The 14842-nt window shown below is 37.6% G+C and overlaps 1 protein-coding gene and 2 non-coding genes across 8 annotated transcripts in view; 2 read left to right on the plus strand and 1 right to left on the minus strand.

Annotated features, from left to right (window-relative positions):
* LOC117290945 (protein phosphatase Slingshot homolog 1-like) overlaps nucleotides 1–14842 on the minus strand; it is a 55647-nt gene that overhangs the window by 22452 nt on the left and 18353 nt on the right. For 5 of the 6 annotated variants that reach the window (XM_033772522.1, XM_033772523.1, XM_033772518.1 and 2 more), the window contains exons 3-4: nucleotides 9548–9627; nucleotides 2106–2176 (exon numbers count right to left, since the gene is read on the minus strand). In XM_033772522.1, the coding sequence (XP_033628413.1) occupies nucleotides 2106–2176; nucleotides 9548–9627 (151 nt within the window). Of the gene's footprint in view, nucleotides 1–2105; nucleotides 2177–9547; nucleotides 9628–14206; nucleotides 14461–14842 lie in introns of those variants that run through there. The other variant, XM_033772524.1, reaches the window with a different exon arrangement.
* On the plus strand, nucleotides 12921–12993 carry Trnan-guu. Its single transcript has one exon. It is a non-coding gene; the product is annotated as a tRNA-Asn (tRNA).
* On the plus strand, nucleotides 13212–13284 carry Trnan-guu. Its single transcript has one exon. It is a non-coding gene; the product is annotated as a tRNA-Asn (tRNA).

The following is a 14842-nucleotide window of genomic DNA, read 5'->3' on the forward strand; positions in this document are numbered from 1 at the left end:
GCAAACTTTGTGCATATGTTGGGATACACCAATTAAGGATAGGATACTGGTCTTTGACAGTTAAAAAAAGTATACCCTGCCTAACAAGGGTGTTCTTGTGATTATGGATGTATGCTATACTAATAATGTACGTCTTATACATCTTGAATGTTGAGACAAAGAACGGAGTCACAACAATAAATTGCAACTGCCAAACACTAAGGAACAGTTTGCCAAACACTAAGGCAACATTTTTTCCCCTACAGACAATCCAAGACTGGACTCTTCTTAATTAAAATACAATACAATACAACTTAATTGTCCCTGAATTGAATATTTCTTTTGGCCTTTTCCTTAAAAAAACCCACCAATATACATAAAAAGTAATTAGACACTTATACACTTAAAAATTTGTAAAAATACAAACCTAGACTAAAAAAGCACTGAGCAAACAATAACTGGACAACTAAAAAGGAAGTCACTCATAAAACAACAGCAAACTCAAGATCAAATACACAAATTATTAATCAAGTGTAATTTAAGTTTATTTGTTCTACATGTATCTAAAGTACTTCAGAAGGATTTCCATATAAGACCATAACATGATACCAGACATGTAAATAAAATAAAACAACGTGGGAGTAAACTTTGGCAAGAAATTTATTTCTCTGTGTACCAGGAACTACAGGATGTCCTCTTAGCAACAGGGAAATAAATACAGGGGTAGAAACGAAGTACATGTGACCTGGTAACCGGTAACTAACATCAGATTGAACCCTGGAGTTAAAAGGTAAGTGTGACTAAAGGGCATTGGGTTGGCCAGAGGAATGATCAGGGTACAGTACATGGTCGAGCGGTTAAGAGCACCAAACTCAAGCTTTGGTGTAGTTGATCAGCAGAGTGTGGGTTCGAGTCCAGGTCGTCAGACTAATAACCTTAAAGGCAGTGGACACTATTGGTAATTACTCAAAATAACTATTAGCATAAAACCTTACTTGGTAACGAGTAAAGGGGAGAGGTTGATGGTATAAAGCATTGTGAGAAACGGCTCCCTCTGAAGTGCCATAGTTTTTGAGAAAGAAGTAACTTTCCACGAATTTGATTTTGAGACCTCAGATTTAGAACTTGAGGTCTCGAAATCAACCATCTAAACGCACATAACTTTGTGTGACAAGGGTGTTTTTTTCTTTCATTATTATCTCGCAATTTTGATGACCGATTGAGCTCAAATTTTCACAGGTTAGGTATTTTATGCATATGTTGAGATACACCAACTGCAAAGGATAGTCTTTGACAATTACCAATAGTGTCCACTGCCTTTAAGCAAAACACCTAACCATGCTTTGTCCTTCAGTTGGGATGTAAAGACAAAGTGTGTCCATTAAGCAATCATGTCGACCCCTGCTGTGATATGGGACTACTTTATCCTGCCCATGTATATGGTACACCACTGTGTTATCTTCCTTCTTATAAAGTGGTACGCAAGAATAAAGACCTTGGTTAGGAGCTAGGAAAGCAACCATCGTGTATCGCCTTAATTACTTCCTAGAGTCATATCACTTCATACAACTCGGATTAAGCGCTTTAAGGCCGAGTCACACTGCAGCGATAACAAAAACGATAACGATCACGACGCAGAGAGAACGCATTCTATTGGTTGAATTGTTCCACGCAGAATACGCACACGCTCATTCAACCAATATAATGCGTTCTCTTTGCGTAGTTATCGTTATCGTTCTCGTTATCGCTGCTGTGGGACCGGGCCTTTAGGCTGTTAAAACATTTGTTATGAAATTAATACGGTTGGAAAGAAGTTTTAAAAGTAGAACATAATGATCCACACAAATACACCATGAAATTGTGTGGTTTTCCTTTTTCTTCGTGAACTCAGCAGTCCGCCATTTTGTGGAGTCACAAATTTGGTTAAACAAAATGGCGGGCCAAAGAAGTTCCAGAAGTATAAGAAAAACCATACGGCTTTGAGGTTTATTAGTATGGATCATTATACTCTACTTTTTAAACCTACAATTTCCAGATATTCATGTCATAACAAATGTTTTTTGTAGTCCAAAGCTCCCAATCTGAAGGCAAACGTGTCCCTTCCATAAACGAATTCTTGAACTTACCAGTGTCATTCTATCCACGCTCCGTAGTAATAAGAACATACTCTGAAGATGATTGGATAACTCACCAACGACTAGAATAAAAACAGAAAGTAATAAAGAACTTAAATCACAGAAAAAGCCTGCTGTACAATGTAGTCTTACAAAAGCTGGGTATACCTTTGGTAATGACTCAAAAAATTAACGACCATAAACACTTCTTTGGTAAGAAACACTGCAGCTGTTGTTAATGTTTGTATAACATTTTGAGAAACGATTCCCTTGTAAGGAATGTGGTTTTAGAGAAAGGGATTTATTTTTTTAAAGGGATTAACAAATATGGAAAGGTCTGCGGTAACACCATATAATGACTATCTCTAATGAGTTGGGGTGGTTCTGAAAAGAACCGTTGGTTCAGTATGCTCTGATCGTCTTCTGGAGAAAGCTGGACTCTGATTTAAAAAAGTTCAATATGAGACTGTGTATTCCAATTACGGACATAACACCTCCAGATTTGTTTTAGAAATCACCGTTTGAAATGAAACTTTCATAGTTATTTGTAGTTTGATTATACATTTATATATGATGAATACAACTGAAATGTTCCAAAACCCAAAGGTTTACTTTGCCTTTAAACAGAAAATTTCATGGTGGGCAGTGTTCAAGTTAATAGCTATGGCTTGATCATCAAGCCAACGTGTGTTGAAATTCACTTTAATTCCACATCAAAGTACACTATCAACATACAATGTACATTTACCACAATGCACATATGCACACAATTCCTATATAAAACCAACTCTTTCACTATAAAGCACAGAATAATCTTGCTAAGCAGTACCTGCTAAAATTTCTATCAAAAAAAAATAAAATTAAGAATTGAGTTTGCAATAATATAAAATTGCACAATTTTAAAATCTATTTCCAGTTTTTAAAAGTCTTTCAAAGCCTTTAATAAATGGCAACAGTTTTTTTGTTATAAATTACCTGCTTTATTCAAATAATTACCAAGCCAAACTTATTGACTTTACCCCATTATTCTTGTCTCTTCACCCACTAGCTTTCCAGTGCCATTCTGTTTGTTTTTCAATGACCTTTTATAAGCTTTTCGCTAGGTGTCGTAAAAAAAATACACTTGTCCAAAACACTTCACACTTAAATAAAGTGTTTGTATTGGTGCTGTTGTATGGACATGTATTGTACGGGCTTGTTTACTTCGTGTTGACCTGAGAAGTATTAGTTCAAATTGTAACACACCCAAACTTCCGGGTACCTGGTAGTGGTAGGCCTTGGGGGAAAATAATGAGTGTAAACAAGGTTTTCGGGTAATGAAGTTCAAAGGGAACAAATGTTGTCCATAAATGCTTCTTTGTGATGTAAGAGAAAGGATCTTTTGTACGGAATTCAAAGCAAAATGCTCTGCAAAATGTGCAGCTGCTACTCAAAAATCACCATTCGCTACTCAATATTTGCATTCATCGTGCACAAAACTTTCCAGTCAAAATGTTTTTGCTCTGCAAAATTGCTGGACGAAAATTGTTGCTTGTTAAAGTATATATGTGTACATATCATTAAACATGAGAAATTTTCAGTAGGTTTACAATAATTTACCAAGCACCATTGCAACAAAGGTGACTACTAAATGCCACATGAAAGTTGTAAATGTCTCTATTTTTAAAAGTAATTTGTTTCAAATTCTTTGCAAAAAAAAAAACATGCAAAAAAATAGTGATCGATATTGGCTTGAGTTTCGAGCCCAACCTTTTTACGTCTATTGTTTTGTCATTAAGCCTTGTAGAAAGCAAGGCTAAAATGACAAAACTGGAAAGGCATTAAAATAGAGAGATTAAAATGTCAGGCCAGGCCACCAACTATTTATTGCATTTAATTTGTACATTGTAGGTCCATTTGGTTGGTCAGTTGTTTGCAACAGCTAATTCTACATGTACTTTCTAAAATAGAGAGCTAGGCACAAAGCCCACAAAAAGACAAGGGATGAACAATGGAGGATGAGACAAGGGAGATGGGTGGCTGAGGGGGGGGGGGTGCTAGCTAAAGAAGAGGTTGGGAACACAAAACCAACAGTGGGGAGAGGGAGAAATGAAATTCATTAGTGGAAGAGGTAGACTGTTTAAGGGGAAATGTGTGGAAAAGACGGCAAAAAAATAAATAAAAAAAATTGCTGGTCATTTCCTTTAAGTGTCTCACATTTATTCAAATTAGGAAAATCAATTCACCCTCGATGAGTTCCTTGAGCAAATAAATGGCTTATCACATCAGGTCCGGACCAAATCCCAAACAGATTAGCATTATGGCTACAGTCACAACATCGCCCACGCCACACATGTGTCTATCTCTGTCCTTGCTCTATGCTATAACCCACTCAATCCAATTCTACACTCAAGAAAAATGTGGTGTTGTGCCCCGAAGAAAATAAAAATGTCATGACCTAAGAACCGAAGACGTCCCTTTTCCCTTGTAGGGCAAGGAAGTACTTTTAGTGTTGACTTATCTTCACTGGAAGGGCTTTGAACCCAATATGTTGTATACACAGCGAGTTTAAAGCTTAACAACGTCATGGCCCAATTCTTAACCGACCTGGATAACGTGATAAGTAGTTTATTAGATTGTCACAAGTTGATTTGATTTAACAGCATTGGCGAGAGGTTAAGTCGTTGCCTTGATGTAGACTTAGGGCATGCTTATGTAGATTTCTTAATTTAAGTAATTTTTTTTTCATATTTATTTTGTGTACAAGAAAGATGATAAATTTATCATTTACTATACAACTTGTCATAATGGTGATTTCTTATACTGTGTATCTGCCCTTAATTGAGTCAACTAAATTCAGAACTCTTTTATCTTGAGTAATTAAAAAAAATCAGATAATGGCAGAGTCAGAGCCATTGCTAACAAAAAGATCTGAAACTAAGATACAAATTGTAGACCGCATGTTGAAATGATGGCATTCCACCTTTATTAGGTACCCCACCCCCAAGTTCAAGGATTCAAACAGGGTTCTGGAAACATTATCCACATATTTATCCATCTTGGAAATGAAGATAAATCGATGGCGAATATTTGCTTGAAAGTTTCAACGATTCATCGCTTTGAGCCCAGACTCTAGATCATTCAGAATGACAGAGAAACTTCGAGAAGCAATGGTGTTCAGTCGCCATTTTGCAAGTCAAGAGTGTGACCCAAACTTTCAGGAACATTACAGAATTGGTAAGAAAAAAAATTGTGAAGATCACAGATCGATTTACACAGTCTAACGATGATAGTAGAAAACATCCCTTGAAATATTTCGGTCTGAAATGTCATATTTGATGAGAAATAATCTAATTTCGCGTCAGTGAGAGTTTTATTCATTTTTTGTTTGCATCAAATGTCATGCAAAATACAGTTTTTCACTATTCTCTCGTGACCCAAATGGCTGATCGATCTCAAACTTCTACAGGTTTGTCAGTTTATGTAGGCTATAGGGTGGATTACATAAAGTGCTTACACTGCCAGCAACTATTTTGTTAGCAAAACCAATTCTGTAATGTTCCTTTAACCTCTATGTTTGCTTTGGTTTGATAACAAAGCTTACTATCACATCTTGTACTACAATTGTAGTTCATTCACACTCCTGCTTTCTGAAATGAAAGCTTTGTTTTTAAAGGTCATCCATAGGTTGGGAAACAAAGAACAATGGCATTTGGTTCCCACATACTTGTTCAACTTCCAGCCCATGTTGTTTTAGAGGGCATTGTAATGACACTTTGTTTCCTAGAATGACACCAGTACATCCTTTTTGGATGAAATATCAGAAGAAATTTCATCCTCATCAAAACATGTTATTACTTGAACACTTTACCTTTCGGTCCTTTTGTCAACATACTTGTGAAAGAACATAAATGAAACCTTAGTACAAAAATGTGTGCCCATTTTCTTGATATCGACAAAATAGAGAGACCACCAACATAGGGCTAGATAAAGCTCAGTTGGTAGAGCACTGGCATATTAATCCGAAGGTTGTTAGTTCAAATCCCCCTCTAGACAATTTTCCTTTGTTCAACGCCAAACGAATTCTCTTGTCTATGAGGTTCATTTACATATATATATCTTTGTTTACGTTCTTATTTGTTTACGTTTGTTGATCTGTTCACCTACATGTGCAGCCATAATCATGGATACGCATGTTGATAGTCCACGTTTTGAACAAGAGTTTGAAAACCACTGATGTAACAGTTGAAAATTAACCTTATTTTGGGATCAATTATTCTTTACGTAGCACCTTGAAGAATAAAAAGTATTTGAGTTTGTTGATAACAAGATCTACCAATAGTTACTCAATATTTATTTTAACAAATATATATTACATGTATGCCTTGGGTGCATTTTGGCAGCTGTAACCACATAATGTTTCAGTCACTGGCTAGTGATTAACCAATGGCCAATTCAACCGAAACAGTTATTGGTTCTGATTTCGAAAACACCCCCCTGACGTTTGGACCCTAGCAGAGTGTCTCTCTCAAAAGCCTTAGAGACTAACTCCGCTAGGGTCTAAACGCAGGGCCATTCACTATTCTGTTCTTTCATACCATAGGTCCTTGGTTGGTAGGCAATTTGCCACAGCTAAATCTCTTTTCTCAATGATCTGTTGTTCATTTAAAGACACTGGTCACTAATGGTAAATGTGTCAGACCAGTCTTCTCACTTGGTGTATCACAACATAAAATAACAAACCTGTGAACATTGAGCTCAATCGGTCGTCGAAGTTGCGAGATAATAATTAAAGAAAAAACACCCTTGTCCATGTTGTCACAAGAAGTTGTGTGCTTTCAGATGTTTGATATCGAGACCTCACATTCTAAATCTGAGGTCTCGAAACGAAATTCGCGGAAAATTACTTCTTTCTCAAAAACTATGTTATGTCAGAGGGAGTCATTTCTCACAACATTTTGTACTGTTTTCAACAGCTCCCCGTTACTTGTACCAAGTAAGGTTTTATACTAATAAATATTTGAGTGATAACCAACTGCCTTTAATGTCTTTGTCACAAAAAAGCGTAAACACGATTATGGCTGTGCAAGTATACAAGCCTCGTAAAATCAATGGTGTTCAAATTAATAACCTTCCGCATTATGCATTTGTTGCTGTGTTTTCAAACCAGCATAACATGTAAACCATGACAAAATCATGCAGACACACCTACGCATAATACTATATTCATAATACCTCTGACAGTTTCGCTATTCCTATTGGTGGAGAGCGTGTCACGTGGATGTGTATAAACCTCTTTTTTATGACCAGTAAAAAATGTTGAAACATGGGCGTGACACGCGAGTTTGCACCTATGCTTATAAGCGATTTCTTCATTCCTATTGGTCGAGAGCAACGGCCGAAACAGCACATCACGCGATACACGGGACGCGCAAATCATTCCATAATAAGGAGTTGTTTACCCGAGGGCCTTGACTGGGCCTTACCATTTCATAGCTGGAGCCCCCTGGAGGGGTGTTGTGTTGAAATAAATCATTAAAAAATTAAAATGTTTGCATTTACTTTAATTTTTGACCATAAAGTGTTGATGTTTTTTGACCGAAAGTTTATTTATGAATGGGAATCAAAGTGTGTTGAATCGGTTTTCAACTAGTGGTTTAAACCCGCCGTGGCCTGGTTCTTGATAATTTACCTCGACTTCACCTCGGTAAAATTATCAAGAACCAGGCCTCGTTGGGATGAAACCACTAGTTGAAAACCTCTTCACCACACATTGATTCCCTTAGTATAAGGCTCAATGTAGTATGTATGTTGTGCCAAATCAATAATGTTATGTGGAGTAATTTATCAATCCCCATGTCAATAACAATAATTTATAATGATGAACCAGACCCAATCTATATATAATGTTGTTGACTCATTGCCACAAGGCCGTTAACTGCAATTTCATACTCCAATGATAAAAAAGCTCATTAAAGGGTTGTGATACCTTTGTAGATCAAGTTTTTTCAGCCTCATACGTAACTCACAAGTTTTTGGGATAAAAAAGGTGAAAATCACAGAGCAATGATCAATTCACTTCAGTTACCAGGACCTCCAAAATATGCAATTTAAGCAATTTGGTAAAATCCGTACAAATTGCACTAATGACCTCAGATAGTCCAGATACGTCATTGCTTCATAGTTCCTATTAATTAACTTAGAGATTAATCTCCTTGGAAACTCAATGAGAATTCAGAACCAAAGTATTGATACAATGATTGGCAAATGTTGACTCAGTGAAACTAATACCTCTGGTGAAATAATCATGTCCCGAGGGGCTTCATTAGTAGTGCTGGAGAGTTATTGGTCTAGGGTTTGGGGGTCTAGGGTTTGGGGGTCTTAGGTTTGGGGGTCATTATGGCAGTACGATCCTGGGACCCTAAAGATGAAACTTGGATTTCTTTGCAGGAAAGGGTCATGGGAACTTACAAAGTCTGCCTTTTTTGGGGGTAATTTGTGATTTTCATGAGGATGTTTCAGGTTAAAGGTTGTGATTTGATCAATGTACGTGTTGAGATTAATGCAGTTGGTGTCAAACGTTATGTGATCCAAGTAATTAGTGTGATCAATACTATTTATTTTATAATCAATATAATTATAAAAAATAAGTGATAACAATATGAGCAGAGTGGCTATTTGATCACAATGATAAGTGTGATCAATATGTATTTATGATCAATTGATCTGAGTGACTAGTTTGATAGATTGATTGATTGATTGATCACAGTGATAAGTGTGATCAAAACAGGTGAATGATCAATATGATTAGAGTGATTTGTGAAACCAAATGATTTTAGCGATAAGTATTTAGCCCTATATGTTTAGAGTGACTAGTTTGATCGAAAGTGTGATCGATCGAAAGTGTGATCGATCGAAAGTGTGATCGATCGGAGTGATAAGTTATATATCAATACATCAGAGTGAATAGTGTGATCAATAACTGTATGATCAGGACACGGCCGGAAATCGATTGAATTTTCATGGCGCAGTGAGGAGTGTATGGCACTACGTTTAATAATGTGTATGTGTTTAATGGTAGTGTGATCAATGTTTAATACATTCAATGGAATCAATATCATCCTCTAATCATTTGAATTATTACCCGGAGGGAGGACACTCTGAATTTATCTTTTATATCAGAGTTTCCTCATCATGCAACTTAGAGCATGTAACACAATGAACTTGTGTCTGTGTACAATTTAAACAAATTAAGCTGCACATATCATGGGGGTCTCTACTTGAAAAGCCCTGCTTTTTGGAGACCATTATCACTATAAATCATGCGTAGTCATGATTGACTACGTAGAAAAATAGGTATTGAGTGATCTATTGAAAGTTAGGCAATAAAAAGAAACATCGATTACAAAATTCCTACCTTGATTAATTACTGATTAAAAAGAAGGTAACTACACTACACCATTCTTTAAACTTACTTGGGTTTTTCTTGATGGGTCTTGACTCATTGCTTCGAGGAAGGACAAGGGCAGCTCCCTTGACCGCAAAGAAACTCTCACTACAGAAAAATAAACACAAAACAAAAACCAAAATCAGGCACTTTTCAGAAATAGTGAAATGGCATTAAAAGTGAAGACAACAGAAAAAAAACTATTATAGCTCTAATCACACTAATGTGATGTCTTACATGTAAACATCAGGCATGATATTTCACTGAGGCAATGAAGGCGATTGCTTCCATGCCCCCCTGGCCATTGCCTTGGTGCCCTTGATGCTCCAGTAGAAATTGACAATTTCCCCATGGGGAAAATGCCTTGGTGCCCCAAAACGAAGCAAGCCTGAAACACTTGTTAGTTCTAGGCTCTAATTCCAACTTTTGAAGGTTGGGTGTTATTTGAAAGCTGTTGTTTTCTTTTTTTTTGATAAGCATTTAAACCCAGATTTGAGTTGTGTCAAATTTCTTTGCACACCCGTCATACAATTTTCCACACGTCATTGGTTTATTTTACACGTAAACAAGTACACAATTTGGGGGGGGGGGGGCGATTGTTCAATTGCAGATCAGCTGATACCATTCACAATCATAACCGGAGGTTGATACTATGTAGATGGGACGTGATAATAGAATGGGATCTTACTAGGGAGGAGAAAAAAGGGGGGAGGGGCAGGGGAAGATTCAAAAGGGAAAGCAACCCACAAAGTTGGCCAGAATTAGGGTCATACCATGAACGACAATGCCATAGTCTTGGCCGCAGCCACCAATTTTTACACAACCAAATTAATGAATACAGTCATGAGATCTCCAGGTACATTGTGCACAGAACACATGCCAAGAAAATACAGATGGTAAACTCACGGTTAGTGTAAGAATCTTTTTTCCGTCTGTCACCCTTTGTTTGACCCCAAATTCATCACAATCCTCAGACAGAAGCAAGTTCTTTGATAATTACTCTGCAGTGTTTACAAATTGTATAATTCTAAGCTAAATGTAGGCGTATGTAAATTGTATCAGCCATTTGTATTATCAGCAAATTGCCGTGAAATTTCGGACGATGCGCAATAACAAAAAATGTACAAAAGCATGATGTTATTAGTATTATTATTTATAGATTTTTTAGAGGGGGTAGGGGGATCCAGACCAATTCACACAAAAAACCTAAAGATCAAACCATTTAGAACGACAAAGATCGCACATTAGGGCTTCCAAAACCAAAACAGAGAGTAAAAAACATTCTGAGGACCTACTCACATGTAGGCCAGCATTTTGGCTGGTAATCTTTCCAGCCGTGCATCTTTCCATGTTTAGCAACTTTCTGTGTTTCTTAAAGGGAGATACACGTGTGGTAACTGTCAAAGACCAGTCTTCTCACTTAGTGTATCCCAACATAAGCATAAAATAACAAGCCTGTGAAAATTTGAGCTAAATTGGTCATCGAAGTTGCGAGAAAATGATGAGAGAAAAAACAGCCTTGTTTACAATTTTTTTGTGCTTTCAGATAGGAATAAAAGACTTCTGGCTAGAAGTCTTTTAGTGAGAAATTAACTATTTCTCAAAATCTATGCTACTTCATTAACTGAAAGTATTTAACCAAAATCTATGCTACTTCAGAGGGAGCCGTTTCTCACAATGTTTCATACTATCAACAGCTCTCCAATGCTTGTTACCAAGTCAGTTTTTAAGTTAATATTTTTTTTGAGTAATTACCAAACGTGTACCTTCCCTTTAACATATAATATGAACTCATTAATGCTGATAAACATAAACTCATAAATCTACTACCTTGGCCCAATTTCATAGAGCTGCTTAAGCAGAAAATATTGCTTAACACTATTTTGCTTAGCAGAAATGAGTAGGATACCATTCACAAATTGTACATGTTTAAGTGGTAACCTTATTCTGGTAAACATAGTGTTGTTGTGCTAAAAGCTACTACATGTATGCAATTGGGCCCTGGTTAATTACCTTCAGTTAATGAAACCACAATATTGACACTCAATTCCTCACATCCAACCAAAAACATTTACAACGTAGTTATTTTTTAACAGGGATGTAACAAATTGTCACGCAAGGAAGCTAGCTTCCCACAGTATCAACACTTCCTGGGAATAGATAAAAAAAAACAAGAACGGAGGATGGGGTCATGTGAAGGTCAGAGTGTCCGCTGGGAATGTGCATGTAATAATACATGTAGATGCCGTGTAGAAATGGCTCGCTCCAATGGAACCCATCTGTACGTATACAAAGCTCATCAGGGAAATGAGAGTACATGTTATGTTTGAAATTACCCTATAATTATGTTCTAGACAATAGACTATGAAAGAATATTAATTTTGGTTTTAACCCTGCATGTGTAAGCACTGTATACTCGGTACTTTCCCGAGTCCTGTGAAAAAAATCCCGGGCATATTACTCGGATGGGATTCGAACCCATGACCCTTGCAATTCTAGAGCAGTGTCTTACCAACTAGACCACTGAGATTGCCTGGTAGCTAGAGACAATTTGAATCCTATGTTTTAGCAGCGGGTACCGAAACTTTGAGAGGTAGTCACAGGGTTCTCTTTATGAGCAAGCTAGCATATCGAGGCAAAATACGCGCGATTGACGTGCCGATACACGCACATTTCATCTGATACGCAAACAAAATCAAAACATTTTAAAGCCACAATTTTCACAAAAGAAATATCAAGAGAAAACCATTTTGAATGCTCCAGATTGCACACAGTAGGGCATGGTTTGGAGTAAATTTCAAACCACGATTAATGCAGGAATTTAAACAAACCCTGAACCTATTAAATGTGCTTGAACTTTAACTGTTTGATAAACCCTCATCTCCTATGCACAAAATATTCCATTGTACAAGATTACACATAAACTTTGTGCACATGCATGTACAACAGGAAAAAGGAACTAACGAAGGTATCATTTAGAACCAAGGGGAAACTCCAATGATTATCATCTGTTACTAGATGCAAGGTCAAGCAAGGTCACTTCGTGGTCACTCAAAGTTTGATGAAAAACTTCACATCTTCGTTCAGTTGATCAACAGAAAACTCCAAGGAAAAAGGAACAACACTTAAAAGTACAAATGAATGCATCAAAACTACAATAAACTTTATATGGCTCTGTGTATTGGTTTGAAACATTCAGGCAAACTGATGTAAACAAAAACTGTGAATAGTTTCCAGAGGGAGGCACAATTAGGCCAAATGAAAAAAAATACCAGTTAATCGTTCCCGCCCGCATCATTTTTTGGGGCCGCATCCTTTTTTTAAATATTTTTTCTTTTTTTGGCTTCTGACTGGCACCCCCGAACAAAGATATTGACAAAATAGGGACACCGCCAATATAGGGCTAGATAGCTCAGTTGGTAGAGCGCCGGCATGTTAATCCGGAGGTCGTTGGTTCGAATCCCACTCTAGTCAATTCTTTGTTCAACCCCAAACTTCATTTCAAAATTTACCCAGTCAGTTTCCCTTGTGGTTTATATTGATATATCTGAAACAAAAAGTCGCATCCCCTTAAGGTGATCCCCTGGCTGCCGCTTCCCAGGTTGTATCAGAATTTGGGTGTGATCCCTGGCTACACGGCAGTTAACGGTTGTTTGGCTTCTGACTGGCACCCCCGAACAAAGTCAATATAGGGCTAGATAGCTCAGTTGGTAGAGCGCCGGAACGTTAATCCGGAGGTCGTTGGTTCAAATCCCACTCTAGTTAATTCTTTGTTCAACTCCAAAAATCATTTCAAAATTTACCCAGTCAATCAGTCAACTGATATATTTTTTTTATTTGGCCTCATAAGAGGAAACTCAAAACCCAAAACCAAGTGTTTTGAAGGTAGTTTTGAGAGCACTGTACTAGTAGTTTGTACTTTTATAGCATGATGTTGCAGATCTGTTCATAACATCATATACAACCATGGAGAAATGCTCCTTCCTCCATGGTACAACTCACACAGGTTACATGTTGCTTGTGGTGTCTTCCCCTGCCTACCACCTACCATCCTGCATACCACCCTGCCTACCACCCTAGCTTGGATTCCGCATCGCACCCAAGCCTTGCTTGTGAGTTAGATTTTCAATCCCCACCTCCTGCATCCACAGGTTTCCCAAGCAGAAGTGCTCCTTCTAAACGTTCTAAAATGTAAGCCAGTGTGGTATTGTTTCACTGTCTCTAAAACACTTCATACTCCGAGTCTTTTGTTAGTTAAAAATAAAACAACAAACCAATGGCAACTTGAGCGACACTGCAAACCAAGAACCTCCACATTCTTTAGCAGAATCTCAAGACAAAGCAACCCTCAACACCAAGAACATTTACACTGGGAATACACATGTCAGTCTTAACTCATTGAGAAGTGAAGTTCAAGCATTAGGCCCTCATTCTCTGGTGATGAAATTTACATAAATGACATATGCATAAAAAGTTACATGTACGCTGTAGAACAGTTCTTTTCAGAACTGAGAAGTCTCCCGAACCTCCGATTATCTACTCCGCAGCAGTAGAATAAAGCAAGACAGTTCCCTAAGAACAACTCTGCCTGGCAAGTAGATACACACATGGTGTTACCGCAAACCAAATATACATTGATACCTCACCATGCAATGCCTCAAATCCTATATATGTACGCTGTACTCACCATAACTTCACCACCATCTTGAAGAGATTGATAATAAACTTGTCACATAAGAATTATCCTCCATTCATAATCACAACAAATTGAAAAACTGGTACATTCACTAACTAAAGAACATCACCACCACCAGACACGCCACGTACATGCTCCGCCATGGTAATATATTTCCACTTAAATTTCAACTTTGGTTGTACCATATGGAGCTCAACTTTACTTTATGGGTGGGTCAATGTGAAATGGGAGCGACACACGTCCGACTACATGAGTAGGTACATGTACTCTCCATGAACACAACCACTAGCACCCTACTCATTAACACAGGATGCCTGTAATTGAACAGGGTAATAATATACGGCCCACGTGTTATTGTCACGGTACCTACACTAGGTGAAAGAGGGGAGGGGGGGGGGTGTTGGGATATGGATCCCGTGTAGGAAGTTGGTTCTTACTAAGTGGAAACTCATGGCATGATTAATAACAATGGGTTGAGATGGGCGGCCGGTTTGAATGGCACGCTTTAAAGGTTTCAGTTTTTTTGTGTTTGAGGTAAAGAATGGAATGTGTTTTGATGGTTTTAGGGTGTGCTTCAAATACCAGTGACTGGACATGCAAATGTACTTAAGGTTCAACTTTAGGATG

This window comes from Asterias rubens, chromosome 5 (assembly GCF_902459465.1).
Source record: "Asterias rubens chromosome 5, eAstRub1.3, whole genome shotgun sequence".
NCBI classification, from domain to species: Eukaryota; Metazoa; Echinodermata; class Asteroidea; order Forcipulatida; family Asteriidae; genus Asterias; species Asterias rubens.